The 27,631-nt window shown below is 37.8% G+C and overlaps 4 protein-coding genes across 6 annotated transcripts in view; 2 read left to right on the top strand and 2 right to left on the bottom strand.

Moving 5' to 3' along the window:
* Positions 1-56: 56 nt before the first annotated feature.
* pkp1b (plakophilin 1b) lies at positions 57-11,577 on the top strand. The gene is made up of 13 exons (XM_067586691.1): positions 57-598; positions 1,831-1,919; positions 3,003-3,418; positions 3,559-3,700; positions 4,520-4,727; positions 5,138-5,306; positions 7,190-7,307; positions 8,273-8,449; positions 8,956-9,126; positions 9,360-9,513; positions 9,768-9,954; positions 10,095-10,179; positions 10,577-11,577. The coding sequence occupies exons 1-13, from the start codon at positions 409-411 to the stop codon at positions 10,649-10,651; spliced, it is 2,181 nt and encodes a 726-aa protein (XP_067442792.1). The 5' UTR covers positions 57-408; the 3' UTR covers positions 10,652-11,577.
* Positions 11,578-12,296: 719 nt separating this feature from the next.
* Positions 12,297-19,059, bottom strand: tnnt2b (troponin T type 2b (cardiac)). The gene is made up of 11 exons (XM_067586688.1): positions 19,027-19,059; positions 17,466-17,489; positions 17,292-17,313; positions 17,136-17,199; positions 16,923-17,039; positions 16,728-16,805; positions 16,389-16,490; positions 16,192-16,298; positions 15,952-16,042; positions 14,907-14,947; positions 12,297-12,758 (listed from the first exon to the last, which is right to left on the bottom strand). The coding sequence occupies exons 4-11, from the start codon at positions 17,187-17,189 to the stop codon at positions 12,719-12,721; spliced, it is 630 nt and encodes a 209-aa protein (XP_067442789.1). The 5' UTR covers positions 17,190-17,199; positions 17,292-17,313; positions 17,466-17,489; positions 19,027-19,059; the 3' UTR covers positions 12,297-12,718.
* A 5,133-nt stretch (positions 19,060-24,192) lies between these two features.
* Positions 24,193-27,631, top strand: part of nav1b (neuron navigator 1b) — an 89,229-nt gene continuing 85,790 nt past the window's right edge. For all 3 annotated transcript variants that reach the window (XM_067586686.1, XM_067586685.1, XM_067586684.1), the window contains exon 1: positions 24,193-24,726. The gene's annotated coding sequence lies outside the window, so the exon portion shown is untranslated. The remainder of the gene's footprint in view (positions 24,727-27,631) is intronic.
* Positions 25,253-27,483, bottom strand: LOC137181176 (troponin I, slow skeletal muscle-like). Its single transcript, XM_067586690.1, has 5 exons — positions 27,433-27,483; positions 26,770-26,901; positions 26,556-26,645; positions 26,117-26,293; positions 25,253-25,593 (listed from the first exon to the last, which is right to left on the bottom strand). The coding sequence occupies exons 1-5, from the start codon at positions 27,439-27,441 to the stop codon at positions 25,489-25,491; spliced, it is 513 nt and encodes a 170-aa protein (XP_067442791.1). The 5' UTR covers positions 27,442-27,483; the 3' UTR covers positions 25,253-25,488.

Here is a 27,631-nt window from a genome sequence, read left to right as displayed (position 1 = left end):
GAAATTGAACTAGTAGTTGTCAGATACATGTAGTAGAGTACAAAGTACAATAGTTAACCCTGAGATTAAGTAGCATAAAATGGAAATATTCAAGTAAAAATAGGTTACTCTAGAGTAGTAAATGTACTTAGTTCCCATCAGTGGGAGTAATGGTTTAACCAGCTGCACAGTTCCTCAATTTAATCGAAGGGTATAAGTCAAGGCAAGCAAAAGAAAGCAGGGAGTGAGAGTTAAACTCTGCGGTTCAGTCTTGAAGCTCTATTGTTCGTGTATGGGCGCGGTCAAACCGTGCAGGGCAGGGCAAGGTGTGCTTGTAATACCTCAGACAGCGCCGATGCTCCGCAGCTGACTGGCTTCTAGTACGAGCCTCCTCTGGATGTAGTCGAGCAACCCAGACAGTTTACAAAAATGACGAGTCTGGATCCGCTGAAATCAGCCATTTCCATCGGGAATGTGGATGACACGTCCCTGGCCCTGCCGTCCGTGAAGCAGTTCAGATCAGGACAGCAGCGGGTCCTGGAGCAAGTGCAAAGTATCAAGAGAACCAAGTCCAGACAGTCAAGCAGCAAGAGTGGATCCACTTCTTTATCTCCAACAAGTAAGACTCCGCCAAGGCCAGTTCAAGTTCTGCACATTTATTAGGCTGATTCTTGTATGTTTTGTATTTTTTTTAAAAAACTTTTCCCACCAGGATTCACTAATTCTACAACAGGATTTCAGCTTGAAAATGGTTTTGAAACAGCAATTATTAATTTTCTCAAATATTATTTCCCAGGAAGTTGCCTGGAAAATATATAATCTGATACTAATTGGCACTTGTTAACAGAAAAGTTGTGAGACAGTTTGTTTGGAGCTTTAGTTTATTTACATTTTACAATTAAAACCTTACACATTGGAATCAATTTTTTTTTTTAAAGTACTGCAATACTGCAAGTTATTATAGAGAGTATCACAAACAGTACTGCGATACTGTAATACTGCATGTTATTGTAAAGAGTATCACAAAGCAAAAAGCTGATTTCACTGTTTGTGTGTTTATATGTTTAAATTTTACTAGTTATATGCAAACAATATAATACATAAATCTAGGTTTGAGCATTTCTACCACAGAATTGTATTCCTATGTATTTATTTAACACCTTCATAGTGGAGAAAGAAAATGACAAAGTGTGATCAAACAGTTAAAAAATCTAATCAATTCAAACATTTAAGGGACCCTCTTCTTCGTTTCTGGTCAGTTTTCAGAGAGCGGTTGTTGTGAGCTCAATATTTCTAAAATCCTGGCTACAGCTCTGATCTAAATCTTATACACTCCAAACTCTGTTGATGTGGAGTGACTGGACAGGCTGGCAGTTTTACAAAAAAGCAATTATAAGAGAAAAAGAAAAAAAATAAGATGGCCATGAGACCCGCCTCTCTGTGAAATCAGAATGAAATGTTTGAAAATCAGAACAACAAGAGTAACTTTATTTTAAAATATTTTATTTCAAGGTCCATCATGTCCCATCTCTTAAAAAGATGATAGACATGTTTATTTATTGAGCATTAACATTAGAATCTGCTCATTTTAAAAGGTTTGCAGTGTGATCTTTATAGTTTTATTTAGCAAACATCCACACAGACTTTCACTTAGCCCTGTTCCCACTTTGGGCCTCTGTTTCCTGCTACCAAAGTGGTGACAGTGATGAAGCATAAACCATAGATCAGGCTTGCCACTGGAGAACTGAATAGATTCAACTTCTTCTTTAGAGCCAATAAATGAGCAGCAGTGACCTCAGGTATTTATTGTTCAGATGATAAGAGCTGATAACTCTCAATATTTCTTTGTAGGCCCTTTGTCTGACAGTGTGTTCTCAGATGTTTTCAAGTACAGCACACCTAATGGAAATGCCCTGTCTGGAAAGAGCTTTTCTAAAACTGTGAGTAAATTTAGAGTTTATCTATCATTCTTTATCACACCCGTTAACTGACAAAAGCAACTTTTGTGGTTGTATTAACCTCACAGTGTCATCCAAGAGAAACTGATGTGAGTCTGAAGGAAGTTTTAAGGACTGACTTATGAAAGAGTGATAGAGTTGTCTTTCACCACTATTTGATGCATCACCATTGCAGAAATAGCACAAGAAACACCCATGACAGTGTGCATTTTCTTTTTGCAGCTAAGTGTGGAGAGATTCTCAGTTTTTTAAATCTGCCCAGATGAAAATCAAAATAGGTTTTGCTCACTGTAATCATTCCTCCTGTTCACACTGACCATGTGAAGATTACAGCTAGATAAGATTAAGCTTACAATATAATATTTATATGAAGATAATATGAGGCGTCAGCAGTTTCGATTAGTCAAACAAAGTGGATATCTTCCATGGTTACAGTTTTTTTAGTAAACATTTTCCTCTTTGTGTCTCCTCGGAGAGTGATTCTCTGTTGAGCTGCGGTGGAAGTATAGTAACAAAAAGAGGGAATATTGACTAATTTGGATGGCTGAAGCTTCATATTATCTTTGAATAAACCTTTAAATACATTTTTGCAAAGAAAGAGGGCTGTGGATTTTGTCCCCCATCACTTACATTGAATCATGCATTGAAAGTGCATAATGATAATGGCCAACAGGAGGAATGATTATGGCAAGAAATTCATGTGTCAGTGTTTGTTTGGGCATCTGGCTGTTGTTTTAGGACAGACTTGAGAAACAGTGAAGCTATCCTTTAATACTAAGACACAGAGACTCAAAAATCACGTTTCTCCCTTTTCTGTCTAAAAAAAAAACAGTTTCCAGAACCTTCCAAATTATTTCTGTCTTCTCACACAAACATTTCTCTCCCACATTCATATGACCACACTGCTTGATGGCTGCACATTTCTTTCACATTTTGTTCTAATTCATTGCCAGTTCCATGTCATGTCAGTCACTCTTCATGCTCACACTTCATTGCTGGTGAAATAAGCCTTCACCAGACAGGATTATTTTTCATTACAAACACATGCATTCTTTGGCTCTGCAGCTCAGCCAAGAGAAAAACAACAACTGGCAAACAATCAGCATCTCCAAGGGATCCACTGTGAAGAGAAACACAGCAGCATCTGCTCACTATGAGCGGAGTTTCGCCCCCGTCGTCTCCATGGCGGTCGGTAAAACCAACAGCAGCCGCAGTGAGCCTGATCAGGCCTGGCAGCGCTCCATGCCAAAACACTCTACTCCTCCGCAGAGATTGCTTTCCAAAAACAGCACCTACAGGGCAGATAGGAGTCAGTTTATAACAAACACCTTGGTCCAGTCTCAGCCTCTGTACACTGTGAACGGCACAGGTCAGACCAGACCCAACTTCCAGGTAGTGTGCGGCCAAATTAACACGTTGTCCAAAACACCTCCGAAGCCTCCGGTCTTTGAGTGTGCACCCAAGAGCAAAGGAGACTCTGGGTGAGTGAGAAAGTAAAGTTTTCTCTCCCTAACATGCTTCATTTTCTTAATTTCATAGAATTGTTAGAATGTTTTGAATGAACAAATGAAGCTCGCACGCTCTCAGTGTTTATAAATTGTTTTTTTTTTTCCCCTTACAGGTCAAATGGGAACAGTGGAGTTGCTGACATCACTATGAAGGAGGCTGTGGAGTATCTTTCCAGTGAGGACGAGACTTATAAGCACTGTGGCGCCTCCTACATCCAGCACAACACTTTCATTGATGACAAGGCCAAAGAAGAGGTGGTTTATCTTGTTTTCTTATCATATCATCAGACTGCTTATGATTTCCATCTGAGCATAACCAGAGATTCAGTGTGGAGATTCAGGTGACAAAGGTTGAGGAGATAATAAAATATATTTTCCTGCCAAAATGAAAATTCATTATTTTCTAGTTCTAGCTTCATAAATGTGAATGTTTTCTTTAGTTTCTTTAGTCCTCTATGACAGTAAACTGAACATCTTTGGGTTGTGGACTGTTGGTCGGGATATAATAAGACATTTTAGGTTGCATCATGGGCTTTGGAAAACGGTGATCAACATTTTTCACCATTTTTTGACATTTAATAGACTGAACAACTAATTGATTAATTGAGAATATAATTGACAGATAGCTGTTAGTTGCAGCCCTAGGCCAGTTGGTAATCCAGCCTTGCAGCTGAGGTTTTTCGGACAAAGTCCTCCCTACAAAAACAATTGTCTTTTCACACCAGTAAACAGACAGGTACACTGGAGACAAAGCAAATATTCAAAACAAAAAATCACACACGTGTGAAAATGTCCAATGGAGGTTAAAAAATGGAGGTTAAATTATACATTTTCCAAGTTTAGGTGCTGACAGTGCGCAGGAGCTGATCTTCTGTGGGGTTAACTACTGGTTTCTACCTGCCATTTCTGTGGAACATCCTTTAACTCACTGTAATTCATCATAGAAAATAGAAGCTTCTTATGAAACCAATAATCCGACATCACTGTTTAAAATAAATCCCTGTTATTTGGCCTGTGGTAAATTATTATGTGTTCCCCAGGTGTGCTAACTCCTGAAGCTCTCTTGTCTCGCAGGTGTTAAAGCTCAACGGGATCCCTCCCCTGGTCGGTCTGCTGCGTGACCCCAGTCCACACATCAGCCAGACAGCCTCAGCTGCCCTCCGTAACCTGTCCTTTAAAAACGGCGACAACAAGAAGGAGATACAGCGCTGCGGTGGCATCACGGAGGCTGTAGCTCTGCTCAGAGATGCAAACTCTGTAGAGATACAGAAACAGCTAACAGGTACAAATTAGCATCAGCATACAGACACACACCTAACCATGCAAACAAGACAGACAGAGCACCACTTGTGTATAGTGTACCATAGTCCTGTTTAGATCCTACTGTCAATCACAAAACCGTTTTTGACTGTTGTTGTATTGCAAAGTGTCATTAGCATTTGAAGCTTGTTGCCAAAAATATCTTGTTGCTGTTCTAATGATGAGTCTAAATGTTGCATTAGATGAAAATGTATTAAATGTTTAAACTATTATAACTTATCAACTGGACACTGGATAGAATAGTCAAATTTATACAATCTTTAAACCTATATGAACATTTTTTCTTTTTATAATTTTAAAACAAGCAGTGAATGAATATTTGATCGATGTCCTGCTGATGTCAAATAGCTGAGGTTTTCTTTTTCTTTCCAGGTCTCCTGTGGAATTTATCCTCTGCAGACAGCCTGAAGCCAGACCTGCTGAACAGTGCTCTGCCTGTCTTAATGGAGCGTGTGATCCTGCCTTACACAACAGGTCCTGACCAGATCATCAGTAACAGCCAAGACCCTGAGGTCCTCTTTCACGCCACTGGATGTCTGAGGTAAGAAAAGAATGTAACTGAGCACTTGATATAATTTCAGTTCTTTCACTTCTATGTGTCCTAACTATAGACCAAACTGTTAATTCATTTTTTCATATCTGTATAATACTTTAGTTCAGGTCATTTTCATGAAAATAAATCAGAGCCACAGATGGCCTATATAGATATAAACAATTGCGAAATTTGAACTTTACCACTGCATTTGCAGGAGTAGACGCCATATCATCTTTATTGTCACATGAGTGCAAGTGCTGACAGTGAAAGTTCATTTCTGGTTTTATTGTAGCTGGCACTATAGACTGTTCTCATATTGCAGCACTTTACTTAGATTTTTTTTTAAATAGTCTATTTTTATTTTAGATATTTTATATTGTCTCTGGGTGAAGCAGCATAAATCACTATGCTGGATACATTTATGTCCCCACTGGAGATGAAAGTAACTCAGTAGAAGCAAATCGCACCCTGCTTTAACTGATATAAATATCAGAAATGCACCAGGGAAAGATGCATCACTTTGAAAGCTTTAGGAACATATATATATATATACTTCCTGTATAGATTTATGTTGTTTGAATATGATGATGTGTGCATAAGAGAAGATTTGTGATGAGCCAAGTTCTACTACTACTACTCTCAGTCACACTCTTAATCTCTTTATGTCTTTCCAATTTACAACTCCCAACTTTGAACTCTCCAGACATATAAAAACAACTGTGGATTTTATATGTCTCAGGTGAGGCAGGAGGGTGAGGGAGTGGACTTAACATTAGTGTACATGGAGTTTAAGAGATTTTTCAGTGATCGTTTTTAGTCTACAGGGCAATCAGGAAATAAATAACTACCTTGCAATGAACATTATCCAGGCTGGGACCGGAATAAATGGATAGTATAACAATGTGATGATACATATAGGCTAATTTATTTATTCAAAAAAGTGGATCTGTTTGATCCAGCCATCAACTTTGAGCAACAACATGAAAGTTAATTATGAAATCATGTGAGAAATATGTGTGAAATTATAAGTAGATTAAATATCATTACCATAGATGGGACACACACTCAATTGCCAATTAGAGAGGTGTTTATTCAACTTCATGGTCATTTTGGAGGCTGTAGTTTGTGGTGCTCTTATATCTACTTCCTTTATACTGACTTGCCTTCTTTCTCATATTTAGTCTACCCTCATTGATATAAATAAGCCCTGAGCCTTGAGCCATCTTCTTCATGAGCTTGACTGCACCTATAAAGAGGTCTTTCCGTCAGAGTTTCTGCTTTTGAAAAGGTTTCCTCAGGAGCGTCAGCCTGCAGAGTCTGTGTTGTGTCTGACATTTCCATGTAGGTCTCTAATTTGCTTCAGTAAACAGGATCCTCGAGTAAATGATGAGTGTATAACATCGTCATAAATCAAACCTGACCTATGGGTGATATCAGCACACTATATAATGATCTTATCTACTATAGCTGCAAACACTCAACCGCTATGTAAATCACCTGACTGATTTCCTGTATCATTCTGGGAAAACTGTAATTGTTTGACTTGACTGTTGTTTTTTTCACTCCCCTGACTGTACAAGATGACTATTGTTAACTTTTAAAGCAAGGTGAAATTAATCTCAAACAAGATTTTCCTGGGAATCAATTCTTGAAAACTTTGATGCAATTCCCTTCCATAATTGTTTCTAAATGAACAACAAATAGAGAGTTTCTGACTGGGCCCTTTATTGGCTCCTACTACTAAGAAAACAATAGTAATAGAAACTTTTTACAATGATAGTAGTGATTCACATTTTAATAATAATGCTTTTTGTGTGATTGCTAATAATATAGCTGTCTACTCTGTAATGTATTAAAACATTAATTATCTCGTATTTTAATCTCAACAGAAACCTCAGCAGTACAAAGCAAAGCAACAGACAGGCGATGAGAAAATGTCGAGGTTTGGTCGACTCTTTGGTCAGTTATATGAAAGGCTGTGTGGAAGCAGGCAAACCGGATGATAAGGTAAATTGTACAGTTTATTTATACTGTCTGCTAATCCCACTGAGTGTGTGTGTGTGCGTGTGTGTGTGTGCCATGTGCCATTCATGTGGAACGTGAATAGAAAAAAATAACATTTGTCAATGTAGCAAAGAGATACAGTTTGAAGTTAATCAATCTTTGCTCTTATGTAGCTGACGTTTGCTCAGAGTCGTTCTACAGCGACATACTGTGGATGTGCTCTGTTTTCTGCTGCACAGAAGACTATTTACTATATTTTGTAACCTTTTATACAGTTATTTATACATATATAATACATATACATATATTTATACATATATTTCATATATACTATGAAATATTTAAATTAGGTGATTAAAGGTGCAATGTGTAAGAATTGGCCACATGATCCAAACAAATAGGAGGCACCCCCACCCTTCCCCTCAAACGCAACACCCCACCACCATTATCACTCACTGAATACCACATAAAGCCTACTGTTTACAGTGAATCTGTGTGTAGTCGTAAAGATATCAAAATGGTAATTTACAGCTGGCTCTGATGTCTCTGTAGCAAAGAGCTGCACATATCAGAAAGCAGCTGCACCACAGAGATAGGTTACAACATAACTCTAATTAACCACTAAATAGTTATACTTGCCCCTAGGTTAGGTGTAAATTGTAAAATGTCACAGAACTCACTGATGTTAAAACAGCAGTTTTTCTGCCACACAGCATCATTTTTTCATCAATAACATGCCATTTTACGACACAACAGTAATCCATTTGAGACCTAATTTATTGATATGATATTTCAGTATAGATCCAGCTTACTATGATGTGCTCTGATGCCAAATGGCTCATGCCAGATAACACATAGCTGGTGCAACCCCCGTAGATGTTTGATCAAGTCATTATGTTATGTGTGTGTCGGGATGCGTGAAGCCATTTTGCGAAACTCTTGTCTCCCATGTTGTTCTACCTGTTCAGTCAGTTGAAAACTGCGTTTGCATCCTGCACAATCTGACGTTCCAACTGGAGGCCGAGGCTCCGGCTCTGTTCAGCAGGATCACAGCTTTGGCCAAGACTTTCAACAGGAGCCAGAGTGGGGGCGACTCTGGCCCCATCGGCTGCTTCAGTCCACAGAGCAAAACATCAGATTACAAGGTACAACACAAACAAGCACACATACTGATGTAGACTAAAGCCCAAGGGATACTTTAATTATGACAGCTCATCAGAAATACTAGGACAGTGGCTACAGATTGAAAGGTTTTATATTTCACATGCTCATATACGTTGTACTGGAAAATGCAGGCTTGCGTACTCCTGAGGTTGTGCTAAAAAGGCCAAAGTGCTAAAGAATAATAATAAGAATAAGAGTAAAACAAAAAATTAGAAAAAGAAATATAAAAAAAAAATCAACATATGTAATATAAGCATTCAACTGCTAGTATATTGATACATTTTTTTTTTTAATCAAATTTTTCTGCAATTGGACAATGTACATATGTCAAGGTGAACTATACAATAAAGTATGGACATGCTTGAGTGCAAATATACAAATGTGCAAGGCAGTGCAGGACAATGTGCCAGACACAGCAGAGGATATACTATACAGAGGTCAATGGACAGAGACATGTTGAGGATAATCTGTTTGCTTTCTTGTCCAGCACCACTTTGACTTCCCAGTTGTTGAGGATCCACAGCCTACTGGGGCAGGCTGGCTGATCCACTCCAAAACTCTGCAGAGTTACCTGTCTTTGCTGGGCTCTAGCCAGCAAGGAGAAATACAGGAGGCCTGTTGTGGAGCACTGCAGAATCTCACTGCTCATCAAAGCATTGTAAGAAAAAATATGTCTGTCTTCTATTGAATCACAGTTTAAATTGTGTAGTTATACTCTGTTGAGGGAAAAAAAACCCACAATACATTTTGTGTAGAGTTGCAGAGATAAGTTTGGGATTATTTTTACATTTTCTCCGTGTAAATTTGTAACTTGTAGGTAAATTTGAACTTTCCTCACACAACATGTTGTTTCCTGAGTTTAGGAGTTGATCTGTTTTTCTACATTCAAAGGTCTCCAGTGTAATGAGTCAGACCATTGTGCAGAAACTGAACGGTCTGCAAGTTATCAGTCCCCTTTTGAAGTCAAACAAAGTCAACTTGCAGAGAAACGCAGTGGCTTTGGTGGGGAACCTGACCCAGAACCCGAACCTGCACAGTGCCATCGGTAAGAAGCAAATACAAGACCAAACTTGCAGTATGTTGATTGTGTAAAAAAATGCTAAGATCATATAAAATGATTAAATCTATTAAAATCTACATTCAATTTTACATTAGACGTAGATGTTATTTTATTCGGACAACACACAGATGAGAATTGTTAGTTCCGGACAGAAATCTATTATCTTAAACAATCATTTGCAGTTCTACAAGTGTTTGCTCATGTTAAACAGCCAGTGGGTTTTATTTGACTTCTTGAAGCTCGTAAAGCCATCCCAGAGCTGCTTGGCATGCTCAGTGCAGGCACCAATCAAGGGAACGAATCTGATGACACTCTGGCCATGGCCTGTCAGACTTCCAATTGTCTGCTCATGAGGGAACCTGAGATGGGCAGGCGCCTGTTAAACAACAACCTGATAAACTCACTGAATGATCTCAGCAAAAACAGGTAAGGACAGAAAGAGAATGTGTCTGCATATGCACTTACAAGAGCAGATAAAAACTGTTCAAGATGTGGGTAATACCTATGACTCATCAGGGAATATATTTTTCATTCATGGTTCACTTCAATAACCGTTTTCCCTCTAGATATTTCCCAAAAGCCAGCAAAGCCGCATCGCTGCTTCTCTACAACCTCTGGTCAGACAAAGACACACAGAGCTTCTTGAAAAAGGTTAGTAGAGGCTTAACCCTGGGTGCCAAGATTAGTCAAGGTTTGGGTGTGTCTACTCTGTTACTTACTTTCCGCTTAAAAGTCCACACCCCTCTTAGGTATTTGTGAGAAACAGAGGGAGAAAGGTTGATGGATTAGGCAGTGCTGTCAGGAGATGCTCACTGAATGTGAGTGAGAAGCTGAAGTGAAAGGCAGAGGAATCTAGTAGCTCAAGTTCAAAGGAAGACTCACAGGGCTTAGTTTGCACATGTACAATGGCACATTAATATGATGCACTAGAAAAACTTTTACACCACTTACACATTTCTACTCCGACACGCAGTTTGTCAATGTGTCACTTACTGTATGTAAGTACTGACGTGAAACTCTGATTTATGTTTAACTCTTTGTCCTACAGCAAGGAATGAGCAAGTCCTCATTTGTGAATGACATCACCACGGCGGCGCACAAGTCGGTTCAAATCATCGATTAACACGACAGCTTCAACAGATCTCTGAAAGTAATTTACCGAAGTCAACTCAACTCCAAATCCACTGCACACCCACGGGATGTATGCACAGCTGAGGCTTACTGATTTTTAAAAAATGTATGCATGTATGCAAATGTAATGCATCCATCAAAAAAAAATGTATGCTGTAAGGTTACTTTTTCTTTGTGGGAAAAAAGGTGAAGGTTAAGATGTAACATGTTAGCAACCATGTTTTCATTTGATTTTATAGTTTAATTTCTTTTAATGTATGTATGTAATCTGATAATAATACACAGTTAGGGTTATGGTAAATGCACTGTACTTGTATAGCACCTTTCTAGTCTTCCGACCACTCAAAGCGCTTTTTACACTACGAATCACATTCACCCATTCACACACATTCATATGTTGAATGGGTACAGGGGCTACCATGCAAGGTCCCAACCTGCCCATCAGAGGAAGCTAACCTTTCACATACATTCATACACTGATGGCACAGCCATCAGGAGCAATTTGAGGTTAAGTATCTTGCCCAAGGACACATCGGCATGTGGACTGGAGGAGCCGGGAATCGAACCACCGATCTTCCGATTAGTGGACGACCCGCTCTACCTCCTGAGCCACAGCCACCCTGCTGTTATGCTGTTGTTTGGCACAGAAATTGTTGTTTTATATCATATCAGTACAATAAAATTGAAAAAATGAATTTTGATTATGTAAAATGAATTTAGATAACAGAATATGTTCTGTTCTGACAACCTGTGTTAGAGTTTCTAAGATTACTATAAAAACAGTGATGTTGTTTGAAGCGGATGTGTGTGTTTACATTTTGTAAAGGCAATTCATATTGGTGGTGCATCTTTTTGCATGTGTGTGATCTTGATCTTTTTATTGTCCTGAAAAGTGTTAATAAAGTTGACAGAAATCTACTCTTTGAGCTGTAAAGGTGAGTTTGAATTCACAATAAATTGTTGTAGTGACAGCCAGTGAATCATGAAGAGTTCAGGATTTGTCTGAGATGGCTAACATCTTGTCACACCCCTCTAGGTTTTGGCTGCAGAGTTCGAAACGCTTCTGGGTAGATTAGTAACACGTATTGTATATTCTGTTTACTCCACCCTTATAATCTGTTATCCAAGGCGTAATAACAAGCATTTAGAGCCGCACACGGCAGCTGTTGTTGCACTATTATGTAATTGTTGACCGGATTTGAACTTTGGTCTTCCGCAGTTCAAACCACATAATCCATCCAACAGCCATGAGGGTATCTGGGGTCATGGGTGATATTGAAATCTACGAGGCTTCTGGCACGGCGGATCTTTTTTCATAATCATTTCATTTTACACTGATAGAATTATGTGCTCATATGTGGTAATACATAGAAGACTGGTAATGCTGTGGGTGTGTCTCCAGCCTGACTAGATGCTTAATATAAAAAGTCATTAAGTGAGATAACAGTGTGGTTTACAGACAAAATGAACTGGACTGAATCTGTTACCCAACATAAATTACACATCAGATCTCGTTAAAGAAGGTGCAGTGCATGGTACTTTTATAAGTACTATAAAGCTGGTGCTCATCTCAAAAGTACCCACAAGTGAAGGAAACAAAGACTTAAGACAAAGGACACTATTTCTGGTTTGTGAAATAAAGATTGTTTTAATTAATTCCAGTCATAAAATTGTACACACAAAACCCAAATAATTAAGTCTCAACTTCACCATTATAAAAATGACAGATTCAGCGAAAGGACATAAGAGTCCTTCTAGATACCAAAGTCATTATAATGGGTTACACACTTCCTGACAAATCCTTGTTAAATACGCATTAGCTTAGAACACTTGATCAGTCTGCAAACAGAAACTCTACTGCTACACTTCTGCAGATGAACTCAGCATGCACTTCATTCAGATAACTTATTTAAGAGAATCTTTTGATGTTTTCCGATTTACTTATTTATTTATTTTGCTCTTCTTTGTTCAAGTATTTAGAAAGCTTTTATTATATTGTTTATTTTACTCTCAGTGATATCATGGATGTCAGATGTTTCCCTCCAGTTGATGTCAGATGTTATTTCCTCAGGCCACGCTTGCTCCTGCGTCCCTTTGAACTGAAAATAAAGTGAAAGTAAGCAGAGATCTGTCACATCAGCCACCGCACAACCTACTCAACCTGTAATGCATATCAAACCTTGTATGTTCCTCCTGTGGGAAATGCATGTGTAGTAAATCATGTATTCTCTCACCTATCTGTTGCCTCCAATGTCTGTACACAAGAAATTTAATTTATTCTGCTGATGCAAATAAGTCACTCAATTTGAAATTTAAATTATTTTAGGGAAATTCATGTTGCAGAAAGGACATCACAAAGACCACAAATTGAACTTCTCTTAACATTTGGATTCCATGTCATCGAACTTTTATTTTAAGCCGTTAATACTTATAGCTCAGAATTTTGCAATTCAAGGTTTTCTTGCACTTTTGCAGTCCACCTGCAGACCCACATCTGCTTTATCAGCCACCCTGAAACTATTTAGTCAAAAAACAGATGCATGGAGTGCTGCTTGGGTGTAGAAAGGTGCTCTTCAGTTCCTTTAATACTTCATGGCCACTTAGTCACAATCAAAAACATGCCTATGCATTTCAGCCATTAAGGCTTTCGTCAGGGCAAGTACGTACTTGCTTGTACGTACTTGTGACCCCTTACTACAAAGCAATATCTAACCGTGACCCCTCATTCATTACTGGACAATGAGTTATGAGACATTAAATCAAAGTTTAGAGTTATGAAGAGATACACTTATAAAGTATTTAGTTGTGTAAAAACAAAGTTTAGAGAAAATTCTACAAAACAAACAAGCTTTTGCATGGTAGAATTTTTTGTTTTACTTTTTTTCTATCTCAGTATCATCCTTAGACCTTAGATTCATCTAGTGACCCCTCCAGGACTGCCTTCACAAAATGCTGCTGCACTGAGACACTGGAGTTGCTCAAAGCTTTTCATAGCTGTCTGCTGTTGGAGGGGATTTGCTACCAAATAGTTGACTGCTATCTTTATCTGCTGTTGCTACCGAGGTAATTGACCCCTGCGGCTTACTTATAAGTGCATAAACTGATAATTTTTATGTGAAACTGTGACAAATTATGTCTTAATTTTTTGTATGTCTGAAATTTTAGTTCTGTCAGATATGACAATATTTGAAAATGAATAATAGCTTTTGCTCTCAAAGTGACTGAATATAGTGTAAACCAATCAAAGTGATATTTGAAATGACAAACCACACTGAGAATATTTCTGTGAATATTTTTGACATATGTTTTGTTTAGAGCTTCAGCCCTCATCATAACACAGCCTACATGAGATCAGCGGGAAGGGTTCACATGACTTGGATTGCAGCAGCAGTGGGTCACTGTTTTATTGTGAGCTACATTAACACAGATATCATATTGCAGTTACGAGATCTCTCAGCTGTTAGACCTCCATAACAGTCCATCTCTCTTTCGACACTGAGTGCGTATATGTTGTTCAGAATCCCCAGCCTGCTCTTTGTTTGAACACCTCGCCTTTTTATTTTCCCCGGCTCGTTCAGCTGGGTGTACTTAGGAAACAGCCCTGCCGGGCAGCTGGCTCTTGCAGCTGTTACTTACGCTGCCTCAAACAAATGGAGATCGAAGTAGAGAAAGAATCTGAGAGGAAGTTGAAACAGGAGGAGGTGGAAACTTGATGAGGTCACTAGGTGAATGTTTACATCAGAGCAGACCAATCAGTCTAAGCAGGGAATTATCTAATATTGCTTACTTGTGTTGCTTTCTGCTTTCTACCTTTTTGTATCTACTTTATTTTATATTTCTACTCAACATGATGACAGTTTGTCTCTAAAAAAAAATTGAAGTGGTGATATTATGTTATATTTAAGACTAAAATGCTCTAATTTATTATTTTTAGTTTATTATGTTTATTTGTCAAGGACAACGTACAAAAACAAGATCTCTCAAAAGGAGATATGTTGTACCAGATTTAGCTATTAGCTCATTTCCATCTGCAGTCCGAGGTCAGTTAGACACAAAACACTAATACAACTAATGAAATTAATACAAATACAATAATTACTGAATACTAAATTCAATTCATGCATTAATTTATTACAGCAGTAATTACTTGCTTTTATGCAGTGCATGTGTGAAGCACTGAATAAAATCATAGTGTGTGCACTGCGATTTTGCTACTGTGATGAGCATCTATAACACAATAGACTTACACTTTCTGATGATCACTGACACGGTTTCTCAGCACGGTGACCTGTGCAAATATGTGTTTCATAGTTAACAGACAAAATCTTTCCTACAAAGCCAAAGCCAGTTTTATGAATTATTATGCCTTAGCAATATCCAGACAAAACAAAACGAATCCCAAAACAGCATGCAGCATGCATTAGCACATTGCAGTCACTGTGTTCTATTAAAGTCCCGTCCACTCAAAAATGTGCTTTTCTTCTTGTTACTTCAGTTGGAAGTTTGACCTTTACTGTGCAATATGTATGGATGCGTGTTTGACACCAGAGGGCTGTTTCACATTCCTCTGCTCTCTGTACTCACTGAAAATCTAAGTTAAAAGGTGCAATAAATGACTTTCAGCCTCACTGGACGTCAATAAACAACTATTTGCTATGTAAAGCACAGAAGCAGTGAATGTAGTCACACTTCCTCTGTGTGTGTCGTAATCCCAGCTTCTCTGCTCTTGTTCTCATAGCCGTTCCAGCCACATGTGCATGTTAGTGCATGCGAGTCCCTCCGTGTCCTCCCCTGTCCATTTTCAACATGGCTGCTGAGTCACAAAGTTTCTGATATTACATCTAAACAGTACGCTAAAATATGTTTCTGGAAGCATTTGAGGCAAGAAATAGACAATGTCGTTGAGTAAATGACATGTTTTGGTCTGAGATGCAGGTGCTACAGTGAGATATGTAGTGGGGCTGAATGTTGTATATTGTTACTTTTTAAGAGGTGGGCCTAGGAGCATGATGTGTGACATCACAACTTTTTTTGACAGCTGATTCTGGTCCAGTATGCAACTTACACAAATGTAAAAGAAGAAGTGATCTCTGTTTGAGTTCCACTTATGATAACTGAGAATTTGGTAGTCAGATGTTATGGGTGTGCACATGTAAATAATGTTCTCTGTGTGTGATAAATCTTTCAGTCTGTCAGTAATTAGTCTATTTGCATTTTGTCAGTTCAAAAGACATATTGCTGATGTACATATGATTGTGATGATACAACAAGAATTAAAGTATGATATCTCACCTCATACTTTTGTTTCATGAGTTTAAACTGAAGCTCAAATTTCTCTGCCTCTAGCTGGCGCAGCCAGTCAGACAGTTCCTTTGCTTTTTCCCTGTTTGAGAGATGAGAACAAGAAAACATTTCATAGTGCTGATGGTGAATAATGAAAACTGATTATGTTAATCTGAAATTAATAATGGAAAGATTTAAGAGTGAATTATAAATACTTGTGCAAAGTTTTTTAATGTGTTCTTATTTTACCTGAGTTTTTCCTCTTTCATGTGATCAATGTTTAACTCCTTGCGTCGATCATTTAGGATCTTTCTCTTCTTTTCTCTTTCAGTTTGTCTTTTTGGCCCAGTCTGTGTCTGCTGGTCAGGAATAGAGCACATGTGTTATATATTGTATGCCTCAATCTATTAGGACATGACATTTTTAATGTTTCACAAAATCATCACCTTGTATCCAGTGAAACTCAAGTTGGATAGAATCATCTTCTTCCTTGCATCATCGTCAGCTTTCTTTTTGGCCTCTTCCTCTTCTTTTCTGGCTTTCTCTTCCTGGTGAAAACAAATACAGTATTTCTGATCATTCATTTACAGTATTTCTATCAGTGACATTGTCTAAACTTGTTTTAATTGAATGTAAGTGTAATCATAGCTGTATTGGCCTTTGGTGTAGCAACCAAATACAATCTCTAAATGATAATCATTTAGAGATTGTATCTGTGAGACCTTTAGGGTTCTTTAATAATAATCTGTTAATGTTATTTGACAAAACATTTTGCATTTACATACCGCTAGTTTGTTCTGCCGTTCTCTTTCTCTCTCTGCTCTGATCTTCATCTGCTCTGCTCTCTCCGACCTGCGTTTCTCCTGAAGTAAGAAAAGAAAGACTTGACATGACTCGGTGATATCACTTTGTAAAACCATTGGTTCATGTTGGAAACTGTAAGTGTAATTTTGAAACAAAGGTGTGAGATATGAACGTACAATGCGATCTGTGAGGCTAAGAAGTTCCTCTTCCTCTTTCTTACGCTTCTCAAAGTGATCTTCAATCAGAGTCTGGAGCTCAGTCAGGTCCTTTTCCATTCGTTTTCGATGAATGTCCTGAAAGTAAAAGAAGAAGTCAAAAGTGAACTGAAAACGTTCTGCCCAAAGAACAGCTTGCAGGTGATTCTTTGATCAGTTTTGAGATGAACTCACATCAAAGTCAACTTTTTCTCCCTCTGGGATTTTGGGAATTGCCAAACCAGGCATGAAACCAGACCTGAGGAAAATGCAAAATGAAAATCTTTTTATTTGATTATGTCTCTCATGATGAATTGTTTCAATTTGAGTATTTTTAAACAGTGCTCTTACTTTAACTTGGGCTTTGAATCTTCTGTAAACCCATAAAAAGAGAAGATGTTATAGGACAACTTATTAAAAAAAGAAACACTTCATGCACAAAAAAAAAAAAAAAACCCCACAGAGCAGCATTTTTTCCACTTTGACACACATGCAGCCTCTGTACTTTCTATAGTCTGTCCATACCTCTGTCATTTTCCTCTCCAGCATCTGCTGAAAGATGAGAGAGTCAGTGCAAGGTAAATATTGGGTGGTGAAAAGCTACAGAGCTCACATTGACATGTGGTGAGTGATGACACTCTTGCAAGGCCTGCAGGACAGGACTTAAGCCAAGGTTGACCAAAGGCCATGACCTGCCTAATGCCCTCACAAATAGCCCTGAAAATGTTCTCTTTGTGTGTTTTAAAACAGGATTACAGAGTGGTTCTCAGTAAATTGGTAAGTTTCTTGGTACATTTCTGAAAAGTAGATATGGTTGTAAATGTGTTTTAAGATTTAATTTAAGTGGTTATCATTGGGCATTGAATGCTTTTATTACCTTAATAGTCAGAATCTCTTCCAAATGTAAGATGTTTTGGATAAAAATGATGCTATATTCATGAAATGTGTGTTTTTACTTTGATTAAAAAATGTGGATAAAGCTTTCACTCTAAACCTCTGATATAGACAGGCAAATTAAAGATCCTTTTAGAAAAAAGACTTTCTGGTTCAACAAGTCCACCACAACAATAATGAAGTGACATTGTTGATTGACACACACTGCTCTCTTGTTTGTCATTAATTTACGGGAAGGAATAGCTGTCAATAACAATGGAGTTGGAATGAACTCTGACACACAGCAGTTTTACTGAGGCAACATATTTGACCATCTCCTGTCAGTGCCGATGAACTTAGACAGGAAGGTATGCAGGCGCGTACATGTTACTCTGTGAGCCAGCAGCTGCTTTAGATTATCATCACAGATAACTCATATGTTGTCTGCACCTGAGTCCCTGCCCAGTAACAAAGAAGACAGTGAACCTAGTCCATTAGTCATTGTAATTATTGGTAACCAATTATTAACCTTTCAATTATTGAAGTGAGCCAGAGTTATAAACCACCCAACACAAGACACAGAGAAAGGCAACAGTTCTTCTATTTTGTATCTTGATCCCAGATCCTGCTACTTAGATAGTCTTGCATAAAAAATAAAAATAAAAATCTATATTTGATCATCCTTAACTTTTACACATAACCACATAATTCTTGGTTTACATGTAGGTGTTAAATTTACATTTATAAACAATGCTATACAACTTGAAATGGAAATTTTAACAATAGTTGCATTCTCAGCAGGTATACAGGTGCATTTATGGTTTTTGTGACAGTGTCACAATCTATTCCCAGGTTTATATATAGAGTGTGTCTCCAGTCAAAACCATGTATCTCCAGGTAATTTGGAGTTTTTCAATTAAACTGAAGGATTAAGTGTGCATTAATGGGTTAGTGTTAAGCCATATAAACATTTTTAAAATCTACTTGATTTTCTGAAAAATGCATTATCATGAAGCTGGAAACAGGGCTGTTTTTCATAGCTTTTGAAAAACTAACATTCTGGAGATACAAGGTTTTCATGGGACAATATATTCCTTTTGCATATGTACTCTAATAATGACTGTCATTAGATGGTTGCAAACACTGTGTTAACAATAGAGTCATATCTATTCACAGCTGGCATGCAAACATATATTAGCATAAGCGGTACTACCTTCTTCCCCCTCCTCCTCCTCTGCTACTTCCTCCACCTCCTCCTCCTCTTCTGTGCAGACCAAGCATGTAGGGTTAGCAAGCAAACAATATGTTGGTCTCACACAACATTTAGATCAACATTATTTTTGCCACTTGTGTGTATTTTTGACGATGCCTTCAAAAACAAGAAAACATTCTCTTATATTCTGACTTGTACTGTTGCAATTTTCATATATTGTACCCCTTGCTGACCTGCACAGCACTCTGTTATTTCATTTTAACGTTTCATTAGTAAATATTTTATCCACTAATTCCCAGTTAGGCAATAGTGGATATGTAGCTTCACTCTTGCATTTAAATAATACTTTTTAAATTACTATTTTTTTAATGAAACTGTGCAGATAACGTCTTTCCTATTATAATTTTTAAAATAGTGGCTTACCAAAAAATTAACTATACTAATTCTAGTTCTAATGCTCAACAGATATCGCACAATTTGGATATGACTAAAGTAGGAGAGTGATTCTTGCCATTTTGCCACCAGCTTCCTGACAGTTGCATTTAGCTTTTGCAACACTGTTTGCAAAGGAGTGTTATTAGAGCTGTGTTTTTTGTTCCCAACATTGCTTTCCTTATTGGGCATCTGTGGGAAACAGTGACAACAAGCTTTTAGTCAGAGTCCCTTTGGCCACAGGGTGTAACTCAACCTCTTTCCATTGGAAAGACGGTAATCCAACCTGCATTTAGACAACTTCTAACAGGCATAAAAGTAAAAGTGGGTATTGTGCCTGCACCGCTATCTTCCCCAAGGTCCTCTAATGAGAACATAAGCTGACCTACATTACTCTAACAGCGATTCCACATAGAAGGAGACAGGTGCTGTTTAGTTTTAGGGACAGCAGGGCTGCACAGTGGCCCTCATGGACAGCCATACAAAAGAGACAGAAATAGAGGTAAGACCCCTTATCTCTTTGATGGCAACCCATTGCATCATTTGAATTGAAAGGACAGATCCTCAGGGATGTGCACGGTAAACTATCTCCAGCCTCAGACAGCGAGGACTGACTGAGAGGACAAAGGTCAATCTGGCAGAAAAGCTCAAGGACAGCAGCTGCCTCTGCAGTGGCACCGATATGCCAAAAATACAGTATGCTGTGCAGTGAAGCCAGCAGCTTAGCAAATGCGGTGTGTTAAGTAACTGAGAATGTTTAAATGCAAGGCTTAAGTGTGTAAAGCAGGTAATAAAGTGGCAGCAAAAATACAACCAGACTCTTAAAGGTGATGCATTTAGAAGCAAAGTTTTACATTGCTTTCACAGATATTGTTTGTATTAAAATACATACCAACAATATCCTCCTCTCCTTCACACCATACACACAAAGAGAGGTAAAGAACAGAAGTCAACGGTCATGGCAAAGTACTTAACACTTATATTAAACATGGGCATAAATGCATTTGTGATATACTGTACATACATGCAGCATTATTGCATCATGCATACATTTTTTTTTTTCAATTTTGTTTTTTCTGTATTCTATGTGAAGCAGCTGTCTGACAACATGCAGCTGCCTGAATCTGCAGCCTAATTACTACACTTCAGTTACAAACTGTGAAGACTCATTTTGCCCATGTGTTGGGTTCTGTGAGGAGATAAACTTACGTTCTTCCCTGAAAGGAAAAAAAAAACACCAAAAATATTTTATTAGAATTGATTCCATCTATGCTGGCATTATCTTTGCTATCATCACACTCATTTACTCACTCATATGTGGCATCTTCTGTGTCTGACATGTTTAGGATGCAGCACCTGTATGAGTAAATACAATTCAGAAGAGTATAGTTAGTGATAAAAAAACAACCTGAGATGATATAATGATGCCAGTTTGAACCCACATGTCTAAAAAACACTTGCACAGAGGAATAATATAAGTGATATTACAACATAATCTCCATTTACTGTTAAAAACATATAAGAAGAGCACATATAAGAAGAGCACACAGACTTACCCAGATAGTGTGATGTGCGCTTGTGATGGGGTTCAGTGGGGAATTGTATACTATGCCCTTCTCTGTGGGCCATAAGCTTTTAAACCCAGTAGTGGATCACATGGCGGCAAGCTGCCCAAGTCTACAATGGGTGGGCACATACCTGCAAACAGATGGCAAAGGGCATTGGCTAGAATGGAAAAAAACCAAAATTCTCCATGGGCTTGCTTTGCCTATTTTTACATTGCAAAACTAGACTTAATAACACAGGATTATTGCTCTCAAAAGGTTTCGGTAACTCAGGTCTGGCAGACGTTAGAAATAATCCATGTAAACCTACTTCTGTGTGCACACAAATACACAAAGGCATCGCTCGAGCTCCTCCAATTTCCAAGCAAAGAAACATATTATCAACTGTTACTTAACAGGGTGATTCTGCCGATCACACAAACATTACACTTCACAGCACTATGTAACAGCAACAATTTATTGCCTAAATTGGATGTTTTATGCAATCAAATAATTGAGCATTTCCATAGCAGATTGCCAAGGCGAAAGGGCAAAATAAACCCCCCTCCCTTCTCCAGCACCGTCTCCAGCATCTCGCCTTTAATCTTGAATCTCTGCCTCGCATGCACTCAAGTGCTATAAACAACATCCTTTATGACCCTGCCAAGTATTTTGATACTCCCAGTGTTCTTTATATTGTATTTGACCCCCCAGTCGGGATTATGACTCAAGTGAGCTGAAGCCAAAATGTAGCTCTGTTTGTAGAGTTGATTGAAAGGAGTCTCTGCTAGAACTGCCACTTGTTGCTGTCTTGTTTACTCTTTAAAAAATCAAATACTTTAAAAATAAGAAAAATAAAAAGATAAACATCGCTCTATTGGAGAATTTATTCAACAAGCCTCAAGGTAATCGAATTTTTCAACTCAGCTTTTCAGAAATCTGTTGATATTTTATCCCTGAACATGTATCAAAATATATCACTAAATCCTGCACTTTGTTAAAAGACAATACAGTTGGAGTTCACATGATAAAATATGTATTGATCCAACACTTTTTGGAACTACTGTAGGAAATGCATTGCAATTCACTGGAGATACTATATTGTCAGTTCCTTCACAGTGGTCTGTTAAGTTTTTTAAATTATTTGACACTTGACAAAGCTTATCTTAACAAAGGGAACCCCCATGAATTTCACAAAATTTGGAAATTAAAACAATTTAAAAGATAAAAAACAGCAATGATCTGAATTTTGAATAAATCTGAATATTATAAATGATAATAATTATTATGGATGCTTAAGGGTGCCCTTTGTCAGGCACTGTGCATTGTAGTCCATGATATAGTACGTGTGCATTTGTTTGGATGGTTAGATTTAATTCCCCAATAAGCTCAATAATGGGTCAGCATTGGTACTAGTTTTACAAAATATTGTATGATATGTGTATAAGAAAGAAAAAAAGTCTTAAATCCTCATTTCTGTGAAGTAAGTCTGCTGCTCCAGTTTCAAAATATAGTAGAGATTATCTGAGTTTTGCTTTTGACATTTTGATGCAAAAATTCTGCATTTGTTTACACTAAACACTAATATTTGTTACATTAATTTATTAATCAGCATACAGAGGAAGTAATACCTATGTATTTTCAGTTATGAACATATTCCCAACACTTCTTTCTGACTCAGAGGGGCTCCTGCGGCAACACCACAATTTCTCATTTGATCTATCTAGATGTCTGTGCATGTACTGTAAATATAGATACTGAAATATTTTTTACTATTTAAACAAATGTTATGTCAAATATTTGGACTCCCTTTCACCCTGTGGTTGTTTACATATAAGAGGAAACTTTGTTTGTTTGCTCCATAAAGTCTGGGGTGTTGAAACACAAACAGTCAACTGACCCATATTCTCTGTGTTTTAACCATGGATGTTTTACGAGAGCTTTTATGATACATCCATGGTTTTAACATGTTTGTAATGCTAACAAGGACAGAGGGAAAATCGGCACACACATCCGATGAAAACATTTTATTTGTAGTTCAGTTAATCAACATTTTGGCAAATCTTGCCTACTTCAGGATAAAAGCTAGTAATCCTCTTACTGACATACATGTAGATAGAAATAGTCCATGGAGATGCTGCCGCCATTAATATCGAAATAAGATTGTCATACTTATTTGTAACGTTTCTATCACTTGATAAAACACCTCAATGAAAGAAGTTTTTGTTTGAAAGTTTAGAGTTTGTGTTTCTAGTATTAGTTGAGTGGGCTGCAACAAAAGCTGTAAAACAATGTTAGGAAGTCAGACAATCACAGAAAAGTAATGTGTTCTAAGTGGTTTCCTTTGATTGAATAAACTATTTCTTTTCTCAACTGTATTGTAGCAACCCCACCCATCTGGCTGAGTCAGTTTAAACAAACAACACAAAGCACTTAGACATCCCAATACTTTTAACCCTGAAATGACACTAGTCTTAACAAGGAACCTCAGCTCACACAAGTCCCTGTATTTTTTTGAGACTTATTATTAATATACCCTTCAGCTTTTCAAATCACTGTACAGCATTTACTTAGACATAAACAATATTTTCACCCAGGTTTTTATCTGGAGTTGCTTGGCTGAAATCTGCTAGTTTAACATCTCTGCCACGATCTCAGTAAACTGTGAGTTGATACTGCCATCATGTGGAGAGGGTGCATCAAAGCATCTTCCTGTCTGTGTCATCTTTGAGAATCTAATAATAATAATCTGAATCAATCTGTCAATGAATGTATGACATTTGAAACCTAGCACTCAACCCAAACATTTGGAAAGATTTCATCAGATGAGAAAGTTTGTGGGTGTTGATGTTATCTAAACTTTCTATCTTTTAAAAATATGAATACAAATTCATGGTCAATGTACAAGAATTTAAGAACAAACACTGGGGTCATGAGCTCAGATCCACTGCCCACAATAGCATAATATTGTCTATACACCAAAACACACTCTGCAACAATAGATTTTCAATGAATGTGTACTTTAATGTGTTAGTCATTCAATTTGACTAACTGGACAATTGTGCTTCTTTTTTTGTTTTAATACTTTAAGAAAGTTCCAATTAAAGCTGGAGTGCGGGACTCTTGTCTCCCCCTCCTGGCAGTGAGAGTACTTACAAAAACACAACGCTTATGTCATACTACATCACTACTGTTGCAGCTGTAAAACGGTGGGTGTTTTGAGCATCACACAACCCCAGTGAAATGACTCGTTTCACTATAAGAATTTTCGCTCCGATAACATTTGGAAAATGTAGAAAACCCGCACGATTAAATTATTTTACCCCCCTTCAAGTTAGCAGAGGACTAACCAGAAGTTGGCTGGCGGAAGTCTGCATTCGAGCATTTATCCTGCCAGCGCGGGAGTGTCAAACCCGACACCAGATTAAAATCTGTATAATATGAAATACAGAGAGATTTATCTGGTGGTGATAGGCTTAAGCATTAAGCATTGTGTGAACTCGTTTGAATGTAACGGACGTTCATTCATATGTAAAAGTTCCCACTGCAGGTTTAAATGCAGTAGTTCTATGTAAGCAACCCATCGTTACCAGTTCCGTACGTTACATATACTGTAGGTAAACCTAAAGTACAAGCAAGAGCAAAGATAAGAGGAAAGTCTGAGGATTTAGGATTTATTCCCTGCTGAACTGCATATACCACTTCTTCACTTCACCAAGCTACAGTAAGTATTAACTGCTTGTTCTAGCATACATATTTAGATTGAATCTCCTGCAGACCTGTTTGTTGATATGTTAGCATCTGCTTGCTGCTAATTTCTGCTCTTCTGCTGCTGTGCATACACCTTATTTGCATCGGTAGTACTTGTAAATTAATTCTTTGAAATGGCTGAGCTTGTAGTGGCTAAGATTAGCTTTTGCGTGGTTGCTGTTTGGTTCCTAAATTTTTAGCTTTGATTTATGGTGATTACCCGGCCTCATTGTTACATCTCTAGTGAAAACTCGATCTACACTATGAACTAGGCCTATTGATACATTGTTTTTGAGTGTACTGTCTTAAAAAGGTTATGTTTCTGCATCCTTCATTAAAATATGTCTGTGCAGGACAAGCAGTGGATAAAACTGCACATCACCATGAAAAACGTCAGAAATCCACTAAAAGTTAAATCAGAACAGCTGACTGATGTCTGTGAATGCAAAACCATTACAACATTAAAAAGATTAACAACAAAAAAAAAGCCACACAGAGAGTGAGAGATTGCATATGCTGTGTTTATTTCAGTGACAATGAAACTAAACACACTGTAAATTTGGGTGTTAGAGGAAAAAGACACTGGATATAAAATATTAAGATATTTTCTGTGACCTTGTGAAGAGTTTGAGTTTTTATGCATTTATGTTTTGTGCTGATGGCCAACACGCTATGCATGACAAGTGATTGTATTTGACATAAAATGAAAGCCAGTTGTTCGTTTGTTAACACCTGTCTACTGGCTGGGGCCCTTTGCTGCATCAAACATCTTCTTGCGGCCCTCCATGCCCGACATGGCTTCCACATTCTTCCTCCAATCGCTCACCTCCACTGTCTTCTCCTGCAGCACAAGGAATAGATATTAGAACTGTATTTTAAAATATTTTCCAGTGTAGAGTGACTTGCTCTAATATGATTAAGGGAAAAGGATCTTATGCACATAGGATTTATGTAATTCCCCTTTCAGTCCATGTGTTTGGTCTACAAGAATTCAGTCAGATGTTTGATGCAGTTTCTCAATTCAGCTACAACCTCTCCTTTAACCAGAATCACTATATATGTACTATAGGAATAATCTGATATTTTGACCCTTGCAACAGTGGTTTCTTTTTGTTTTGCAAGCTAAGAAAAGCTAATTAAACATTTGTCACACTTTGTCAGTCACCCTCCATAGGAGCATCAGCTGAAGGCCTAATGTGAAAATGTGCTACATAGATTATCACCATGGAAAACATCCTTGCCACAACTGCTGCTCATGTTCCATGGAAATTAACCTTAAAAAAAACAAAACGTTTAACAGGATTGCATCACGTTTTCCTCTGACCAAAAGCCTATCCCTAAGCTTTTCTTTTCTCCAAACCCACCTTTTCTGTGTCCTCCTTCTTGACTGATTTGAGATTAGCTCGCAGATCCAAAGAGACCTTGTGTTTGGAGCCCAGTAGGGAGCGCAGGATGGCGTCAGCAGACACCCTGACCCTTCTCAGGTTGGGCCTCTTAAACTTCCCTCGCAGGTCCAGTACCTTGATGTTTAGGTCTTTGATCTGTGGTGAAAGTACAGAAACAGTTATTGTTGGTCATTTGCCGTGGACAATGACAGCCATTCCACTTATTAAGATTTGTGTGCCCAGTATAATCAGTTAATTTAAAGCTGAACTTTCTAGATGTTGAGATACACGGTACTTTTTGGACTACATCAGCAAACTGTCGCAACTTCGAGATATGTGTCTGTTTATTTATTTGCTGTTGATATGGAAATTATCAGTGCTTAGTCATTGTTATCATTCTTAACCAGTGTTATGTTACCTCTCTGGTGTTGTGCAAGACTTTGGCTTCAATATCATACCGCTCCTCGTCCACCACATCTATTTTGGCATGCAGCTCTTGACATAATGTCTATATAGAAAATAAGAAGAATTAGATGTCACCTGTAATATTGCATAAATCATCTCAGACAACAGAATTTAAAGAGTTTTAGTTTGCAAATCTGAACAAAACAGTGGTGAGTGTAAAATGCTACCTGTAGCTCTGCTAAGGACATGCTGCTCGTCTGTACTGGAGGAGCTTTTTCTTCCAGGTACCTTTCCTTCTGCTCCTCTTTTTCTACCATTTCCTGCTCCAGATCCTCCTTAGCCTTGGCTACCATCAAGCTCTGAGACACCACACAAAAATAAATGTAACTGAGATAATATAAGACTTTATTGATGCCCAGAGGGGGAAATCAAATGTTACAGCAGTGCAGGAAACAAGGTAACAGATAAGAACTCTGAGTAATAAACACAACAAATAAAAAGTCACGTAAATGGAATTCAGTCTATATAAATTATACACATTACAATACTTAGGCTACATGTAGCTTACTTGTGGGTTGTAAAAAAAAGAAAAGTTGTGCAAAATATGTGCAGAAGTAGGCTAATGGTTCTGGTAGATGTAGCTACACATGCAGTATGTATATATTTTAGGTGAAGTTATGAATACAAATACATTTAAATATGCATATGTGTTACATATGTAGGATGCACATAGGACGAAGGAGTGTGTGGGGTGAGATGATGATGGTGGTGGTGATGGTGGGCCTTCACAGGTCTTTCATCCTGTTGTCACAGTTCTTGTTGTACAACTGCTTGATTTACTGTTTTTCTGACTGTAGATTCAGTCTTTGGAAACGTGACTGAGGACTCACCTTTAGCATCAGCTTGCGAGAGGCTGAGATTTTAGATTTCCTCTGCAAAAAGAATGAAGAGTTTGTCTTATTGGCATTTTATTAGACAATAATTTTGAGATTGTCAGTATATTTTTAGTCATCTTACCTCCATTCTATGGGTGGACATTCATTTGTAAACATGTAAGACAAAATGAAAGACACCAAAGCTTAACATTAA

The sequence above is a fragment of the Thunnus thynnus genome, chromosome 4 (assembly GCF_963924715.1).
Source record: "Thunnus thynnus chromosome 4, fThuThy2.1, whole genome shotgun sequence".
NCBI classification, from domain to species: Eukaryota; Metazoa; Chordata; class Actinopteri; order Scombriformes; family Scombridae; genus Thunnus; species Thunnus thynnus.
This window is presented reverse-complemented; position numbering and strand designations above follow the sequence as displayed.

What these genes read in the sequence shown, in the direction of transcription:
- LOC137181176 (XM_067586690.1), bottom strand. An exon ending in TGTCCTTAGCAGAGCTACAG is followed by an intron (nt 26,646 to 26,769) that starts GTAGCATTTTAC and finishes TTTTCTATATAG; the next exon opens with ACATTATGTCAAGAGCTGCA. An exon ending in TCTTGCACAACACCAGAGAG is followed by an intron (nt 26,294 to 26,555) that starts GTAACATAACAC and finishes CTTTCACCACAG; the next exon opens with ATCAAAGACCTAAACATCAA.
- pkp1b (XM_067586691.1), top strand. Translation starts at nt 409, where the DNA reads ATGACGAGTCTGGATCCGCTGAAATCAGCCATTTCCATCGGGAATGTG. An exon ending in GATACAGAAACAGCTAACAG is followed by an intron (nt 4,728 to 5,137) that starts GTACAAATTAGC and finishes TTTTCTTTCCAG; the next exon opens with GTCTCCTGTGGAATTTATCC. An exon ending in AATGATCTCAGCAAAAACAG is followed by an intron (nt 9,955 to 10,094) that starts GTAAGGACAGAA and finishes TTTTCCCTCTAG; the next exon opens with ATATTTCCCAAAAGCCAGCA.
- tnnt2b (XM_067586688.1), bottom strand. Translation starts at nt 17,189, where the DNA reads ATGCCTGGTTTGGCAATTCCCAAAATCCCAGAGGGAGAAAAAGTTGAC. An exon ending in TTAGCCTCACAGATCGCATT is followed by an intron (nt 16,806 to 16,922) that starts GTACGTTCATAT and finishes TTCTTACTTCAG; the next exon opens with GAGAAACGCAGGTCGGAGAG. An exon ending in ATGAAAGAGGAAAAACTCAG is followed by an intron (nt 16,043 to 16,191) that starts GTAAAATAAGAA and finishes TCTCTCAAACAG; the next exon opens with GGAAAAAGCAAAGGAACTGT.